Below are 20,056 nucleotides of genomic sequence, written 5' to 3'. Positions count from 1 at the left end.
ACTGTGTCGGTGCGACGTAAAGCAACTTGCAAAAAGTACCGGTAATACTAATAATAATAACACACTCAGTAATCATCTGACTTTTCGATCACACGATGGCAGGTTCGATCCCGACTGATTTAAGTAGTATATGAAGCCGCATCGTCTAATAAAACTATTAGCAGTTAGAACGGGCGTTACAGTATTATTATTTTTATTATTATTATTATTAGACTATTATTATTATTATTATTATTATTATTATTATTATTATTATTATTATTATTATTATTATTATTATTATTATTTCACCACGCTGTCCTACCTCTCGTGTGTTTTAGATCGGATCTGTATGTTTCGTTGAAAGTGAAATTCCAGACTTAATGCAATCTAAATGCTCTTTTGGCTAAACCAGTCTCTTAGCCTACCAATTATGCTCAGAAGTTTTAATTAGAATCTTATTTTTGATTTCCAGTAGCCAAAGGTAGTAAACGACAAAATATCAACCTGCGAAGAACAGTTGAAGGTTAAAATTCACCACAGGCCTCTACGATAATGCATCTATTAAATAAGAATAATGAAGAAATTCCGCTCAGAATGCCACGGGATTTAATGTAATCGAATGGAAAAATACATTTCAAGATATTTACTTGCATAATTAGTATCCCGTCTGGCTCCTTGGTTGAATAGTCAACGTAGTGGCCTTCAGCTTAGAGAGCCCCGAACTTGCTTCTCAGCCGAGCCGGCGATTTAACCAAGTCTGGTTAATTCCTCTAGTTTCATAATATCTTCATTTACACACAATATATCTCCCTACTAACCACCACAATGACATGCAGTGGTGAGTACATCCCTCCAGATAGGATTGGTGTCAGGAAAGGCACCCGGTCGTAAAACTGGGTTTAATCCACAAATAGTGCCGACCCAAGTGGTTGAGATAAGACCAACAACAAGAAGAATACATAATACGTAGTATTCTACTTAATATAATATTTTAACAAATCTAAAATCCGTCACAAATTCAGTAGGTACTTTGAAAGCATCGTAAATAATACAATTCAAGACATTCACTCTTCGCTGGAACTCTGGAACCTTCAAGTGGTTGGTAAAATGACTTGTATTGTTTTTCTATACTTTGGATTACAACTTCAAGATACAGTAGTGCGGATAGTCCTTGTGGGAAATTATGACAGCAAAGTTTGCTGTTTAACACCTCTGATAACGTTTCGGATTGGCCAAAAAATAAATTACATTTAAATAGGCCCAATCTTTTCTTCACTCCTAAACATACTCAAAATTAGCAATTTTTCGATGGTTACATTACTATCCTTATGTTTAGAAATCATTCCCCAATTAATATAAATCAAATAACCAGGGCTACTTAAACGGTCCACTGTAATATTTGTATAATTTATCCAGTTATAGTTCTCTCAATTTCCTCGTTAACAACCGGCGACTTAAACGGTAAGCAGGAACACCCCCTCCCTTCAGAGAGTAAAGATATTTCTGTCTGTCTACAGTCGTCTCTATTGTGACCAATAGCAGATGGCATTTTTGTATAGCAGGCTTGCTTTGTCAGTGACAGTCCTCGTGGAGTACTTAAAAAACGTGCCGGTCCTGAAGCCGGCTCGCTTGTCTGGCCTCCAACGTTGTACAGCTGCTCGCAGTTCTGTCCATTCTTGCTGCTCGCTCTCAGAAGCTAAGCAGTTAAAACGCAGGGTTGATAACGCTGTGTCTCGAGTTGGTGTAATCCTAGCACCTCTGCGGACAAGGAATGTAAACAAAGCAGGCAAGCTACGCTTCAGAAGCGTGCCTGTCGTTAATGAGGAAATTGCAAGAACTGTAACACTGATTTGTGTGAGAAATTCCTTCCTTGCAGAGTAACCACTTATGATTCACCACGCTATGCAAATATTCACACCCTAAAGGCATGATTTTGATTATTTATTTATTTATTTATTTATTTATTTATTTATTTATTTATTTATTTATTTATTTATTTATTTATTTATTTATTTATTTATTTGTCTTTAGCAGTGACGATTGTAAGATTCAAGGTCCTCTCTAACACTTTACCCTCATCATTGTACAGAAAAATTACGGAGAATATTAAATATTATAAAAGAAACTAATTTGTAATATGCATTCAAAATAAATGCAACATAATAATTATACTAATATGTACAAATCATTTCTCAAACTACAAAATTAAATTTAATGAAAATTTAGTTTAAATTAATTTAATGCAAATTAACTAAATTCCACACATACACTCACCATTATTCACTCATCAAGATTCACGCCGTTGATTTATGCGTCAACAAGAAGTACTTTCTGCAAGAAGACTTGAAATACTCTAAAGAGTTACTGCTGAGGATGTTATTTGGAACAGAGTTCCATAATCTATTTCCCGTCGCAATAAATGTGCGATTATAGGCAGCTGACTTGCTAAAGGGAATGGCAAGAGGAGTAACAGAACGTGTATTATGCTGATGAAAAGAGGAAAGGTATGTAAAGTTTGATGACAGGTACTAGGGACTCCTTTCAGTTAGTTATCTGAACACCAACACGGCTACATGAAGATTTCTGAGTTCTTCAAAGTTGCTTGTAGTAAGGTGTGTGTGACATGTATGTCATAGCGTAAGGAAAATGCAAATTTGATGCAGGAATTCATGATCGTTTGTATCTTTCTAATTTGTTCCTTCATTGCATCTACAGTATGAATACGGCATCACAGTAATAGAATATAGGGAGAACTAATATTTTCTTAAGCCTGACTTTTATATTTAACGGTAAAGTGTTTTGTTGGTATTTCAGAGGCTGGAGTGAGGTATCTACTCTTTTACAGGTATGAGTGACATGTTCATTCCATTTTAGGTTTTCATTTGCAACATCACCTAGATTTATACGGAATTTTGGTACCAGATAGAGTGAGTGAAGGGATTTCTAAAGTCTTTGTCATGTTTATTATTTCGATTGAAATGTTTTTGGGTACGGCTTTTAGTGCTGGGAGTGTCCGAGGACAAGTTAGGCTCGCCAGAAGGAGGTCTTTTGATTTGACTCCCGTAGGTGACCTGCGTGTCGTGATGATGAAATGATGATGAAGAGGACATATACACCCAGTCCCCATGCCAACGAAAGTAACCAATTATGGTTATATTTCATGACCCTGCCGGGAATCTAACTCGGGACCCCTGTGACCGAAGGCCAGCACACTAACCCTTTAGCCATGGAGCCGGACATTATTTAGATTGTCTAACTGTAATGGATTTTTTCGTAGAGGGATTTATTAATATACAGTTTTCACAAGCATATAATGACATATTTTGTAAGTCAGCATTCATTTATTTAGATGGAGTGAACATCTTTTCCAGCTCCTTAGCTGAATGGTCAGCATAGCCACCTTTGGTTCAGAGGGCCCCGGGTTCTATTCCCGTCCGGGTCAGAGATTTTAACCTAAAACGGTTATTTCCTCTGACTCGGGGACTTATATTTGTACTGTTCACAAAATCCCTGCAACTCACGCACAACACTACCCCCACTACAAAAACACGCAGTTCTCATCCACGGCAGATGCCGTCCACCTCGTTGGAGGGCCTGCCTTACCAGACTAGGAACAGCCACATAAAATTACTAGTGAACATTTTGAAATCAGAGCATTGACTCGTTTTCGTTGGGTGCTAAAGGTGCAAATTAAAGAGCATTTTCTCTTCAGAGGCAGATACAGGTAAACATTTCATCGGTCAAGTGATTATCGTATCTTGTTTTTCACCTTCTTTCTCGCCTTTGTCTCTTAATAATAATGTAACAATGAGTAGATTGATAGGTTTGCTCCTGATTAAATACTTCGTAAAAACTATAGCTTCTATTCATAACTGGTAAGATCAAGTAGAAACAATGGAGAAATCTTTGCCCCCAGTTAGTTTGGGAAGTTCATCGACAGGCGCAAATTATGTACATAACTAAAACCTCGGTCGTGACTTTTGACCTGGAATCGAGCTTAAAGGAAGTGTTGACTTATGAACACCAGGGCCAATGACATATGTCAACAGCAACTGCTCGTTCCTAGTGTGTTTATTCCGAATGGTGTCTACTAGGTGTGACAACATATTCGTAAGTTAACAGGTTAGAAACGGTACTTTCGGAAAGTTCTCAATGCTTTCGTAGATGAAATTAAATAAATTGCTATCAACAGCGTTATACGCCCTCATTCCACGTGAACAGTGCGAAGAGATTGAATCCAGGCTTTTGGAATGCGATCTAGTGATTAGAATCAAATATATTTAATTAGCATGATAAATATAGTTAGTCGTTAATCAACTCGTATCACCTTACACGGCATTAGACCATCTTTTCGACAGTTTTATGTGCTTTTGTTTTGGATGTATTTCCACCTTGTACGCCTCCAAGTTCGTCCATACAATTCAAGTCTTTCAAGATCTTCTCCAGAATCAGGTAAAATCATAGACAAATCTCAGATTGTTGGTTTCGTGCTCTTCACTGTAATTTCTGTTCGAAATTTCTCTTTGGTTTTCTTTATCACCGCTAGAACAAAAGAAAAAAGAAACAGAATGTAATCCTAACTCACCTCTTCGTGCAGTCTGATTTTTTTTTCAGATTGTTTATTGCACCCATTGGCTAGAGTCCTTAAAGGTTACAGGTACACTATACAGCACTTCTTCTCTTTCTTCTTTTCCTTCCGCTTTTCCCACGGGCACGAGCAGCGTCGCACATGTGGGTTTAGCCCTGTTTTACGGCCAGACGTCCTTCCTGCCGCCAACCCTATATGGAGGGATGTAGTCACTATTGCGTTTTTCTGTGCTGGGTCGTAGTGTGGTGTATTGTGTGAATATGAAGAGGAGAGTATTGGGACTGACATAAACACCCAGACACCGAGCCAGAAGAATTAATCAGAAGCGATTAAAACCCCGACCCGACCGGGATTCGAACTCGGGACCCTCTGAACGGAAGGCCAGACTCTATACAGCACTTATTTCTCAGTATTTCATCCCGACCACCCTCAGAAGCTCAAACACATTGGCTGAGCTGCAACTTCATATCAATCAATCAATCAATCAATCAATCAATCAATCAATCAATCAATCAATCAATCAATCAATCAATCAATGATCTGCATTTAGGGCTGTCATCTAGGTGGCAGATTCCCTAACAGTTGTTCACCCAGGTTTTCCTTACATGATTTCAAAGAACTTAGAAATTAATCGAATATTTCCAATCCTCAATTCCTCTTCCTATTAAAAATACTTACCCCAATTTGTCCTCTTGAATTACAATTTTATCTCCATATGATCGTTCGTAATTTTAAAGCTCCATTCAAGCTTATTCGTCTACTAACGTCATTCCATGCGATCTCTCCACGACAGCTCGGAACATACCGCTTAGCCGAGCAGCTCGTCAGCTTACTCCCAAGTATACCCAGCACAAATTTTGTAGCATTTTCGCAACACTACTCTTTTGTTGGAAATCACCCAGAACAAATCGTGCTGCTTGTTTTTGGATCTTTTTCACTTCTCGTATCAAGTAATCCTGGAATGGGTCCTTACACTGGTACTATTTTCTAATTCGGATCTTATCAGAGATGTATACGCTCTCTCCTTTACACCCTTACTACAACCGCAAAACATCCTCAAAACCATTATGAACAGGTCTGTAACCTTCATTTACAACCGCGTTAATGTGATTACCCCTATGAAGATCTGTCCTAATATTAACAGCTAGTTAGGCCTATTTACAGTGATCCCCATGAGTTACTATCATCTCATCAACAGAGTGATTAAAAGTGAGAGGGCTTTTCCTCGTGATGAGACTTAAAACCTGACTTTTCATTCCATTTACCTGCATACCATTGTCTGCTTTTCGTCTCACAGCATTGTTGAGGTACATTTGTGGTTATATTTTAGTCGCATACAATTCCGTAACTCCATCTAAATTTCTTTCCTACGGGCATTTTCTTACTCTTGGGAATGCTAGTTTTCATTCTGCCATATAACAGAATAAGTAGGTTAAGTCACATTTTATAGGTAAGGTAAGGGTTATTCTGCCCGAAGGCAGGTCCGAACCTCCGCAGAGGTGTTCCTGAGCCGGAGTTTACGTGCCGTAGGGTGGCCAGTTCCTCTCCGCTCCTCCATTCCCTTACCCCCCACCAACAGCGCGTGGTAACCCATCCAATTCCTGACCACGCCCAACGTTGCTTAACTTCGCAGATCTCACGGGATCCAGTGTTTCAACACGGCTACGGCCGTTGGTACATTTTATAGCGGTACCAAGAATTCAAAGTAAAATGGTTCCAAACGTTGTAAATGTGGAAATCGATATCCATCTGAGTGTAGAGTTCCGTCTCACAAATTTTTCCCTAAATGTACTCTCACCGAGCTCGATAGCTGCAGTCGCTTAAGTGCGGCCAGTATCCAGTATTCGAGAGATAGTAGGTTCGAACCCCACTGTCGGCAGCCCTGAAAATGTTTTTCAGTGGTTTCCCCATTTTCACACCAGGCAAATGCTGGGGCTGTACCTTAATTAAGGCCACGGCCGCTTCCTTCCCACTCCTAGCCGTTTCCTGTCCCATCGTCGCCATAAGACCTATCTGTGTCGGTGCGAATTAAAGCAAATAGCAAAAAAAAAAAAAAAAAATGTACTCTCTCTATGTCAGAATGGACAACAGAAAAATTTTGATTATTTACAAATAATTACACGTTATATAAACTGTATACGCCATCTGGCTGCTAACCTCGTCGGTCTTTACCTCAAAAATTATGCGCCAACAGCCAACGTTTATCGTAATATTAGACTGTGCTCAAAAATAACGTGATAGAGAAGTGAATAAATGATAAGAAAGCTACGGTGAATATCAGAGTGCCGCAGTCTGTATGTAAAATTAGGAAACAAAGTTGTCATCTGCTCGTGCCTGATTCATATTCATAAGTCTGTCAAGATACAGGCTATTCGCCTGCCACGTTTACACAACCTTAACTAACAATAACAATTCCTTCATTTCCATTCCAGTTGAGCTCTCCACATTAATAACGAAACCGTTTCACAACAAACTCTGCCGCCAAGCGATTTTAATTATATACCAGGGCCTTGGCGATATAACAATTATAAGTGATAGGGAGATGTGCTAAGTCCGACTCCCTAACTGAATGATCAGCATCGTTACCTTCAGTTCAGAGGGCTCGGGTTCGATTCCTGGCGGGGCCGGGGATTGTAATCATGAATGGTTAATTCTTCTGTCCTGAGGACTGGATGTTCGTGTTCGTCGCAATGTTCTCCTCTACATACACTTAAATTACATTACACTACGAAATGACACGAAACACGCAATAACGAACATATATCTCGACTAGGGTTGCCGTCAGGTAGAGCATCCGGCCGTAAGACAAAGCCAAGTCCTCATGTGAGACATAGTTCGCACCTGCGACCCCACCCAGGTGTGGGGAAGAGCGGCAGAAGGAGAAGATGAAAATGTACTCTTACATTAAATGTTCACTTAATTCCGGACGCGTCCTCCTCTGTGGTGTAGTGATTAGTGTGTTTAGGTGCAACCACCAGAGGCCCGGGTTCGATTCCCGGCTCTGCAACGAAATTTGAAAAGTGGTACGAGGGCTGGTACGGGGCCCACTCAGCCTCGGGAGGTCAACTGAGTAGAGGGGTGTTCAATTCCCTCCTCAGCCATCCTGGAAGTGGTTTTCCGTGGTTTCCCCACTTCTCTTCCAGGCAAATGCTGGGATGGTACCTAACTTAAGGCCACGGCCGCTTCCTTCCCTCTTCCTTGTCTATCCCTCCAAACTTCCCATCCCTCCACCAGGCCCCTGTTCGGCATAGCAGGTGAGGCCGCCTGGGTGAGGTACTGGTCATCCTCTCCAGTTGTATCCCCCAACCTAGATTCTGAAGCTCCAGGACACTGCTCTTGAGGCGGTAGAGGTTGGATCCCTCGCTGAGTCCGAGGTAAAACCGACCCTGGAGAGTAAACAGATGAAGAAGAAGAATTCTGGACGCACTGGGGGCGGGTTCATGAATGTATCAACGCTTACGGAGCTTTTGAAAATGTCAGATAAGAAAGAGTTTCCTGTGTTATGCTGGTACGACCTGTTCCTGTGTGTTTCCTACGATTAATGTACTATGTAGAGTTGTAGAAAATGTTCTAATAATTAATGTTATTTGCTTTACGTCCCACTAACTACTTTTACGGTCTTCGGACACGCCGAGGTGCCAGAATTTAGTCCCACAGGAGTTCTTTTATGTGCCAGTAAATCTACCGACACGAGGCTGTCGTATTTGAGCACCTTCAAATACCACCGGACTGAGCCAGGATCGAACCTGCCAAGTTGGGGTTAGAAGGCCAGCGCCTTAACCGTCTGAGCCACTCAGCCCGGCAGAAACTGTTCTAACATGGAAATAAGAGCCTTTCCGAACCAAGTCCAATTAACATTTTTTTTCTTAAGTGCGGCCAATATCCAGTATTCGCGAGATGGTGGGTTCGAACCCCACTGTCGGTAGCCCTGAAGATGGTTTTCCGTGGTTTCCCATTTTCACACCAGGCGAATGCTGGGGCTGTACCCTAATTAAGGCCACGGCCGCTTCCTTCCCATTCCTAGCCCTTTCCTGTCCCATCGTCGCCATAAGACCTCTCTGTGTCGGTGCTACGTAAAGCAACTTGCAAAAAAAAAAAAAAAAATAGTTTGACTGCACCTTATTATTACATCCTGTAATAAGAACATTTGTTTAGTCTTTATTCACCTGTTTGTATCTGTTCATGTTGTGTTTGAGGTGAGGTACGATTTAAAAACTATTCTATTAACAAGTATGAGCATGTATATTTCTGCAATTACTTCTCAACTTAAGCACAGTCTCATTTACTTTTAGACTACGATGGTGACCATAGCGCAGACACAATGCATCACGCTACAGGAGAAAGTGGAGGAAATCAAAGAAGAAGAGAAGACCAAAGAACCATACAAGAGGGAGATTGTCTGGTTTAATGCAATCGGCTTTCTGTTGCTCCATATAGCTGCGGTTTATGGACTCTTCCTGCTTGCATTTTATGGACGTGTAGTTACCTGGATATACAGTAAGTTTCTAACATAACACAATATTTCTGAAGTTCAATTGTCACTTTCTATTTAAGATTCTGGCAAGCCGTTCACGCAGCATGAGTCAATGTATTCACGTCATGTTTGATTTTTAATACGAAGAAGGTTTAGGTAATTTCTTTTCTGTAATATTTTCATTGCTTATTTACGATTTTTCTACAATGCAATGTACTATAATATATCACCCCCCATATGTTGTCAAACTTTCAAATGTCTTTAATTGTAAGTGGAAGTATCTAGGGGTTCAAAGAGTAGATTATGTTTAGAATTGGATTGCATTGTTTGGAATGAACACTTCTGTGTATGATATTCAGATGACTAGGCGGGTAATTTACAAAGTGTTTTTGATTGGTTGGAATATGAGTGCAAAGTATTTAGTTTATGATAGAGTGATTCAGCTAAGTTGTTCACTTCAAGTATCTTATGATCCGTTAAAGGGATAGACATTCTGTTTTCAGATTCTTAAATTGTATTAGGGGACTCATAAAATACTGTCTTATTCCTCTCGATCACATACGCAATTACCGAGAAACAGATACTAACGTGTTATTTTAAACAGGACTATACTAATTTCACCCAATGAGACAATTAAGAATCAAACAAAAAATTCAGTGATGAGCGTACTTTGCAAATCAGACGAGTACTTTTGGAGGTGCTGAAGGGTTTCAAATGTGCGGGTAATAGAGAGAAAACAATGAGCCACTCGCTATGATGTCCAGTGTATTGTTTTCCTGCATGACTCACGCTTTGTTAATAAACACACATCTACTTGGGGACAAACCAACGGCCGTAGCCGTGTTGAAACACCGGATCCCGTGGGATCTCCGAAGTTAAGCAACATTGGGCGTGGTCAGGAGTTGGATGGGTTGCCACGCGCTGTTGGTGGGGGTTAAGGGAATGGATGAGCGGAAAGGAACTGGCCACCCTACCGCACGTAAACTCCGGCTCAGGAACACCTCTGCGGAGGTTCGGAACCTGCCTTCGGGTAGAATAACCCTTACCTTACCTACTTGGGGACAAAACGTGATGACCTCCTCTCACACCGGCGGCAGCCCAGTGGGTTATAGGATTCATTAGGTCAACTGTAGCCCGAGTTGCCAAATCGTCTACTGCACTCGACACGAAGATAGGATAAAGACTGAAGAGAGTGTGGAAGAAAGTGGCTTGGCAACCTCTCCACACCAAACAAGGATCACTTAGAACTCGTTCACTCAGCAGGGTGCAGAGTGTGATTGACAGTAGGCTTCCAGCTCGCTTCCGCCGCAAGTCAAGCCCGAGAACTACGCGCCCGACATCAAGGCAAGTGGCTGAGGCTGTCAAGTTTTGTTCCCAAATATACCGAACGTATTACATGCATAGCATATTCTGATGGTATTGTGCTTGTCACAATATTTGATGGTCAGCCACGTTCGTAAGAATAAAATTAGGAGAGTCGCTCACAAGAAACTAAATGAGCTAGTTATGTACAGCACTTATTATTTCAACTCGACCACTGCCTGTTTCTAACGTACATCGATCTTACATGCTGACTTTAAGGAGGGCCAAAGTGCCCAACAGTAATGTTGTCCGTCAAATTTGCATCCATTCTTTCCAATGATCATGTCATTCATTGGATTTTCAAGTTGTTGATTTCATTTCATTTACATTGTACTCATGAGAAGGACAATAAAGCACTTAAATTATTGCAGTTTCACTGTGTTATCAGCTCTTTTTCTAATTCAACGGTAATGAAACGAAAGCTTTGTAACTCCGAAATGCTGTAGGCCTACATCATACTGTTTTTTCTCCCGCCCCCCTCGAGGTAATGGAGAGGTATATGTGTTTATGAACACGGCGCGAGTCAGGCAACCGGGCTATCTGGCCGTGCGGTTAGGGGCGCGCAGCTGTGAGCTTGCATCCGGGAGATAGTGGGTTCGAACCTCCACTGTTGGCAGCCCTGAAGATGGTTTTCCGTGGTTTCCCATTTCCACACGAGGCAAATGCCGGGGCTATACCTTAAGTAAGGCCACGGTCACTTCCTTCCCACTCCGGCGGGTGGGGCATCTTTTCCTGTTGATTGCCTACACATTTGAAACCCTTTATTAACTCCAAAAGTACCGTTATATTAGCAAAATAAGCACATCACTGAATTTGTCGCTCGATTTTTAATTGTTCTATTGGTGAAAATAGTATAGTCATATTTAAAAGAAAACAATGTTGTTGCCGGTTTTTCTGTAATTACGTATGTGATCGACAGGAATTTGAAAACAGAATGTCTACTGTATATCGTTAACGAATCAGAAGATATTCGAGGTGGACAACTTAGCTGAGTCACCTGTAAATGTTAATATAATTTGAATATTGAATTTTTACGACCGCATTGTAATCGAAACAGACTTTCAACGTATTGGGTCGTGTTACGTACATGTAGTACGTGTTGAAGAGATGTTAAGTACAGAACAAAAATGGCCAGCCGGACACCAGTGGGATCCGAACCCACAACCTCTTCAACACGTACTACATGTACGTAACATGACCTAATACGTTGAAAGTCTGTTTCGATTAATATAATTTATTTAACATACAGTACCCTTAATCACTATATTGTTTAAGAGACACCAGGGTGACAGATATTTGTTCTGCAGGAGTTCTTTAACGTTTTGGAAGCCAGCGAGATGGAGTTATCACATTTAAATACCTTCAAATGCCACCAACATCCGGCAGAACCGAACCCACTATCTTGAGAGCAGATGTTACGACTAACGAACTGCGTCATAGTAACTGGCTTCTCAGCAAGGTGGCCGTGATTCAAATCCCAGCTTTCAAATGAAAAGTCACGTCCATGTTCCACATTAAACTAGGTGTCCGGTGGTTATGGTCACGAAAGCAACAGTCATGTAAAACTACAAGCTTACTTGCTTATAAGCTCTATGATCTCCACCAGCAATTTTCGGAATCTTTATCTAGGAAATACGTCTCCTTCATTAATTAAGATCTGAACTTGCAGGGCTACATGTTACGGCAGTTGAAATTAATTATCGCTCAAGGAACCAGTAGAAGGCGATTTACTAGTCGTCTTCTTCTTCTTCTTCTCCTTTTTCTACCGCTTTTTCCCACACCTGTGGGGTCGCGGGTGCGAACTGCATCGCATGTGTGGATTTGGCCCTGTTTTACGGCCAAATGCCCTTTCTGACGCCAACCCTATATGGAGGGATGTAATCACTATTGCGTGTTTCTGTGGTCTGGTATGTTGACTGAATATGAAGAGGAGAGTGTTGGGACGGACACATACACCCAGTCCCTGAGGCAGAAGTATTAATCAGAAGCGATTAAAATTCCCGACCCTGCCGAGAATCGAACCCGGTACCCTCTGAACCGAAGGCCATTCAGCCAACGAGTCGGACAGAAGGCAATTTTCTAGTATATAACTTAAATAAATTATTGCAACAATTAGAAGACCTGCATTCTTGATAGGTCCTTATTGATTCAACCTTTTTTTTAAATGTATGTATGGTTTCTAGTGCCGGGAGTGTCCGAGGACGTATTCGGTTCGCCAGTTCTGTACCTGCATTTCCCGGTGAGCTGCATGCACCGGTGTGTGAGGGGCTTATCTGTGGGTGTAGGCGAAAGAAGAAGTACATGGTACAAGTTTATATCATCGTTAATGGGTTTCATGGCCACTGCATATCTCAAACCCGCGATTGGCTCGCAAGAGTCGCTCTGATCTAATCTATAACCCGGATACTGAGAAACCTTGTTGCCGAACAGAATCTTAACCAGGTCATGTGTCCCGCATCGGGAGATTTGGATGTCGGGTCCCTGGAGCGAATGTGCTGTCTAATTTCCTTGCTGTTATTCTCGAGAATAGCCGCTGGGTATCAACCTACATTTACATGTCCTGGTCAAAACATTTGAATTTGCTAAGTAACTAAATGGCTGACCATCTTTCTTGTAACCTGTATTTTTTCTGACTGGGTCTCATGCTAGTCATTATTTCTCCTCTGAGGCTGCAGTCATCCAGTTCATGCAGTATAGAGTACGAAGGATGTATGCTAACGACGAAGGCACTTCCCTAGTTTCTTTTTCCTATTGGTTTGCACTGGAACTCAGATTAGGTTTTTGGCGATGACGGGACAGGAAAGGTCTAGGGATGAAAGATAACCTTCCAGTTTACCGGGCGAGTTAGCCGTGCGGCTAGGGGCGCGCAGCTGTGAGCTTGCAACTGGGAAGGAAGTGGCCGTGGCTGTCGCCGTAGCCTTAATTAAGGTACAGGCCCAGCCTCTGCCTAGTGTGAAAACCACGCCCACTCTTACTGATGTCAGGGTTCGAGCTCATCATCTCCCGATTGCAAGTTCACAGCTACGCGGCCTGTACTACGCAACCAACTTACTCGATTTCCGGGTGAAAGGAGCACGCCTTTACCACCTCGTATAGGACTGAGGTGTCCAGATTTTGCGCGCCTTGCACAGTAGATTACTACTCATCGTCCAAGCGACAGTTCATTTGGTGTCACCACTGTAGAGGGAATGGAAAACAGCCTTCCAGTTTACCGGGCGAGTTAGCCATGCCGTTAGGGGCGCGCAGCTGTGAGCTTGCATCCGGGAGATAGTGGGTTCGAATCCCACTGTCGGCAGCCCTGAAGATGGTTTTCCGTGGTTTCCCATTTTCACACCAGGCAAGGCTGTACCTTAATTAAGGCTACGGCCGCTTCCTTCCAACTCCTAGCCCTTTTCTATCCCATCGTCGCCATAAGACCTATCTGCGTCGGTGCGACGTAAAGCCACTAGCAAAAAAAAAAAAGGCCTTCCAGCATTTTTGTATAATTCAGCGAAGCAAACTACACCTTCTTCCTATTCTTCTTCCTGACCTTTTCCCAATTTTATTGAGGTCAGCACTTGCTATAGACTGGCCCAGTTTTACGGCTGGATGTTGTACCTGACACCAAACCTATGTGGAGTCGCTAATGCGTATTTCTATGGTGGTCAGAATTGAGGTGTGTGGTATGTAGATGAAGAGAACTATTGAAAGACGAACACAAACACCCAGTCCCCGAGCCAAAGGAATTAATTATGCGCAGTTAAAATCCCTGCCTCAGCCGGACATCGAATCCGGGGCCCTGTGAACCGAAGGCCAGTATGCTGACAATTCAAGCAAGGAGCGGACAAAAAACTTTCTTCAGCACTTCTGGGATCGCTGGTTTTGACACTGACAACATAACATAATACCATAGTTTACAGTCACTGAGTGACCTTCGTAACTCGGACATTGCAGTATTTAAGGCTAAAACAATTACACTATTTGCAAACGTATGTTGATCCGAATATAGAAAACATCCTTCCTGCGCGTTTACGCATTTTAGGATACATTTGTCAAAGGCACATATAAATACATTCTTGCAAACTGTACGTTGCAAATAATGTGGGATATTTTCAAACCTTTCAGAAAATTTTGTGATGAAAAGGGGGAGGGGCGAAATGATAGCCTAGTGCCATCGTCACTAGCTTGTCACCAAGGTGGCTGCGGTTCGAATCCCAGTCAACGCATTTTAGGTAGTCGAAATGAAAATTCATCTCCCTGAGGTTCAGATTCCACTTAAAATAGGTGGTACCATGGCTATGACCACTACATCAATAGCCACGTAAAACTACAAGCTTATTCCTAGGTCTGACGATAATGTCATAAGTGGATATCAGCTGTGGCAAATCTTGGAATCATTTCTTTAAAAAAATTCTGTTGACGGTCCAGTAACTCCAATGTATTATTTTAAGCTAGTCTCTTTCTGAAGTGATGCAAGATCTTGGATCTTAATTAGCCTTCCCGTAGATACAGTTTTCTCTCTTGCAACTGGCGATAGGGACCTGATACACAGAATTTATACTTCATATTCCCAGAGACGGTACTGTTAAATTCAACAATATTATTTTTCAGTTTAAATCTCTGCTTCATTTTGCTTGTAAGTACATAGAAGGATTTCCTACTGTCAAAGGGCTTATTACCCTGAATGGCAAATCATGACTCCTTCTCCACGGCATATCCCCGAATTTATTGGGGTTGGAAATTGATGTAGATATAGTTTTACGTCAGGGTGCCCTTCCTGATGATGATGATCGTTGTTTTAAGGGCCCTAACATCTCGGCCATCGGCCCATGTGGAGGGACATATTCGCTACAGCGTGTTTCTTTTTTTATGTCGCACTGACGTAGATAGGTCTTTTAGCGAAGTTGGGATAGGAAAGGGCTAGCAGTGGGACGGAAGCGACCGTGGTCTTAATTAAGGTACTGCCCCAGCATTTGCCCGGAATGAGAATGGAAGACCAATGAAAAACATCTTTAAGGCTACCGATAGTGGGGTTCGAACCCACTACCTCCAGAATGCAAGCTAATAGCTATATGACTCGTACCTTTGTGGTGCTTGGTAGCGTGTTGTGTTGCATGTAAATGAAGATACCTGTACGTGTATTAAGACGAACATAACACCCAGTACTCGAGCTACAGGAATTATCTACATGTAGTTAAAATCCTCGGCCCGGCCGGGAATCGAGCCAGAGATCTCTGAAACTAAGGCTAGTACACTAACCATTCAGCCAAGTAATGACACATTGTGATTACGTTCACATGCTAGTAAAGTTATATTGCTGAACTGTTGAAGCAGTGGTTTGTAAGTGTAATACTGTGCGTATTCTTTTACGTCCCACTTATTACTTTTACCGTGACGAATATAATACCTAGTGTGATCACTCCGCTCTCTCAAAACTGTTGTTGGTGGCCTCGCCAGTTTTTGGCGCTGCAGTCGCCAATGTCGACGAAGGTAGTAGCGTGCGTGCGTAAAGTCATGGTAACAATTTTAAAGCCTATCGAGGAAATTTGTTGTGATATTTTCCGAAAGTCTGCATTAATATATGTGCAGTGCTTTGTGTATGCAATCAATTACTTTTCTATTATTTCGAGAAAAGTTCGAACCGTTTCGTTCCTGGTTGTAAATCGGCTTATGGAAGGAAGCCTAATGGTAGCCGATTTTTTACACCACCAAAAAATCTCTTTACGAAGTGGACGAGACTTGAAATGATAAGCAATTGTCGGCCAAAAGCAGAATATGTGACCTGAAATTTCCGGCAGTTTTAATTATAAGGCGGACTGTTTCGTTGTGAACGCTAAACTTCCTCGTATGAAATTGAAATTAAAACCAGGAGCCGTGCCTGGTATTTATCCAAATTTACCAAAATACCTATCGACCGATGTAAAACAGCGAAAGGCACCCAGTACGAAAAGGAATGAAGACAGTATCCAGAGGATAAGGAAGAAGAATCACGAAGTGAGTGAAGCAGTGATGGCCACAGTGAGCGGTAAGGTTCAAGATCAGCCTAGTTGTAGTCAAATTCACGGCCAGTCTAGTTCTCTTACCGATGCCCAAAAGCCAATGGTGTCTCTCAAAAGGCGACTAAAGAACGCAACTCGTAATTTAACGCCAGCTAAATATCTTTCCACAGCCGAAGCTAGGATTAATATCCTACAGGGGCAGATTAAGAACACAGAATGTTTAATGTTTTATGTGCTCTGTTTAGAAAGTCAATTTTTAAGTATGTAAAACACAATACGGCTTTCGCTTTTCGCAACGTTTCATTTTATTTCGTGTGTTCTTTTATTGAAGTCCAAAGATATTTCATCGCAGTGACTGAGAATATTATTGACAACTCACTGACATATTATTCATAAGTCTAAACAATTGGGTGTTGTATTTATTTATTTGCGTATCCACTAAAACAGCTGGCCGTGTAGCGTTGGGGATTGGCTCCACTAGCGCCGCTCTGTGGGAGCGCGCTTGAACTCGGTGAGTGATCTCACTAGGTATTCTATTCGTCATGCTTTTACTGTTTTCGGAGACGCCGAAGTACCAGAATTTTGTCCCGATAAAGTTCGTTTATATGCCAGTAAATCTACCAACAAGAGGCTGGCGTATTTGAGAACTTTGAAATTCCACCGAACTGAGCTGGAATTGAACTTGGCTTCAGAAAGCCCACGTTCTACCGTCTGAGCTATTCGGTCCGACATCAGCAGAGAATCTGAGCGCCTAACGCATTGCGCAGCTCAGCCTGCCAGTAAAAAAAAAAAAAAAAAAAAAGACTATTTTCAACTTCATACTTACCGAATAACGAGTGCCAGATTAGGATTTAAACTTCAACTATACGCAGTGAAATACCAATCCAATTACCTTTCTGCGAATTTCCGAACACTTTCTTTGTTTTATTATTCACTTCTATACATCAGCAGTCAAACCATAACAGGAGCCCGTCAGATTTTCCTTCCTCTGGTTCGTTCATCCTACAATTTGAGAAGACTTTTCCTTGTCCCTCCTTCCAGCTTTCTCATAATTCTAATGAACTTACTCAAGACTTAAATTCTTCCCACCAAACCAGTCGTGTTCTGGCTGACGGTCTTCTTCCCAAGTAACTGGTACGCTTTTACCCGATCTATTCGGCATATCGCATTCCTTCCGCCATTAGTTAGGCGGAGTGTTACATAACAAGGTTCATTGCCACATAGGCTTGTGTCACCATAGCTCCAACTTAGTCAATCATTATGCAACAACCGGTATTGTTGTGATGGCAGAAGTTATATTTCTCAGATCTGCACAGCGTTTATAGTGTCAATATGTAAATCGTCGCACTAAAAATGTACATATTTCCATGAAAACTTAATCTTCTTCTTAGTGTTTAACTTCCTTTACCACAGATTACCACGAAATGGTTTTAATAATAACAATAATAATAATAATATCGAAACCCCTCAGTCTGTTTCCAGTCATTCGACCGGGACAGGAATGGAATGAATTCCCAATTTAGCGGCGAGAATAGGAATTGTGCCGGCTTCCGAAGCCTGTAGCACTCCTCTGGGGTAATGATTAATGAATAACAGATGAAATGATATTGTAGAGTGTTGCTGGAATGAAAGGTGACATGTAAAACCGGAGTTTCCGGAGAAAAACGTGTCCCGCCTCCGCATTGTCCAGCACACATTTCACATGGAGTGACCGGAATTTGAACCACGGAACCCAGTGGTGAGTGCCCGACGCGCTACCTCTGAGCCATGGAGGCAATGTGAATAATATTTTAGGTTATCCAAGTTATATCTGGAGTCGCAGAAGCCAGCTGGGATCATTTTGCGTTTTGGCTGGGAGATTAAAGCTGAATATCCTGCCTGATACCAGGTGATTTTCTAAGTGAAAATTCTACCCTATGGTTCATAGGGATTAGAACATTGATTGTCTGATGACTGTCTAAATTACTGCTGCCCTAATCACATCTAATACTAATAATGCCTGCTGAGTGGCTCAGACTGTATACAGAACGCCGCCCGTCTGAGCCCAAATTGCTGGATTCGATCCTGGCTCAGCCCGGTGGTATTTGAAGGTGCTGAAATACGGCAGCTCGTGTCGGTAGATTTACGAGCACGTCAAAGAACTCTTGCGCGATTGGGTGAAGTGAGTAAAACGTAGTAACTATTCAGTAGAATCTACGTGTAGTGCTAGCTTTAAGTCAAATCCAAGCGAATAAACAAATGCTAAAATTAGGTAGTTATATCTGAGAGTATAAATGGCTGGGTGTTCTTACTCTAATATTTTCAGGATAAATCAAGATAATTATTATTCTAAGCGTACAGTGTTTGTAGTGTAAATATGTAAATTTAAAATTGTCTACATAAGTTTGTATGTAAATATTCAGTAGAGTTTGTGTACACATGTGGAGATGGAGGCACTTCCGTGTATGTGGGGCTTGCCCTTTCTCCATCTACCACCCGTAAATTGTACATGTACAATTTAAGGAAAAGAAATAATAATAATAATAATAATAATAATAATAATAATAATAATAATAATAATAATAATAATAATAATAATACCCCGATGCTAACCGAAAAAATAGGAGATATAACTACGAGTAGTTACGTCACAATCTGTTTCGCGGTCCCGCACTCCCGCCATGTTCGGCAATAGGCATACAGAGGCACATTAGAATACATAGTTGTTGGTAATGTCGTTCTGTCTACTTGTATATTTCAATCATTGTAGCAGTTTTTCTATCATATTTTTTCAGCATTTCACCATGTTGTCAAGTGAAGATGAACGAGATGTTGAAAAGAAAATTGCGGATAGAGATTTATTCATCTGTTAAATTACTTGCAGAATATCCATGCTGTTTAAAAGTCTCGAGTGTCAAACGTTTTCATTGAAGAAAGAAAGAAAGCTTGAGAAGGCCTACGTAGCACATATTCTCAAATTACCGGGATGGAAGTGACCCAGTCCCATATAAATAAAATGCTTTAAAACACGTAAACAAAAATCAAATAGAAACCGGAGAGAAATACGACGGGGAACAACAACAAAGTTAAAAGACTGGGAAAAGCTGTTGTTATCAATATCGGACGAAGCAAAAAAAAAAAAAAAAATCAATTTTCACCAAAGTGTCCGGAAGTTGTTCAGTAGGGGTATCAAAACTAACTGAACACAACAGCTCTGCCTGTGACAATGACCAGCGTAGCAACTCTCCAACATCTTCAAATAACCCTTGTACACCTTTTCAGGGTACCAAACAGCAAAATTCTCCCCCTCCTACAAGACCGCACGAAAGGTAAGAGACACGGGAACTATCTACTGCTCAGTTGTAGAAACTAGTTTTGCTGCAGCAATTCGAACCACAGGAAATTCAGATAGAGAAAGTGAAAAAAGAATTCAAAACGCTTCAAAAATTGCACTGAAATGAAATGAAATGTCGTATGGCTTTTAGTGCCGGGATATCCCAGGACGGGTTCGGCTCGCCAGGTGCAGGTCTTTTTGTTCGACACCCGTAGGTGACCTGCGCGTCGTGATGAGGATGAAATGATGATGAAGACAACACATAAACCCAGCCCCCGTGCCATTGGAATTAACCAATTAAGGTTAAAATCCCCGACCCGGCCGGGAATCGAACCCGGGACCCTCGGAACCGAAGGCAA

General features: G+C 41.6%; 1 protein-coding gene across 1 annotated transcript in view; it reads left to right on the top strand.

Moving 5' to 3' along the window:
* LOC136866141 (acyl-CoA Delta-9 desaturase) overlaps nt 1-20,056 on the top strand; it is a 180,858-nt gene that overhangs the window by 57,781 nt on the left and 103,021 nt on the right. Inside the window, exon 2 of the mRNA XM_067142843.2 lies at nt 8,863-9,067. Coding sequence (XP_066998944.1) covers nt 8,869-9,067 — 199 coding nt within the window. The 5' untranslated portion in view covers nt 8,863-8,868. The remainder of the gene's footprint in view (nt 1-8,862; nt 9,068-20,056) is intronic.

Source organism: Anabrus simplex, chromosome 3 (genome assembly GCF_040414725.1).
Source record: "Anabrus simplex isolate iqAnaSimp1 chromosome 3, ASM4041472v1, whole genome shotgun sequence".
NCBI lineage: Eukaryota > Metazoa > Arthropoda > Insecta > Orthoptera > Tettigoniidae > Anabrus > Anabrus simplex.
Note: the sequence above shows the minus strand (reverse complement) of the source record. Positions and strands in the feature narration are given on the sequence as shown.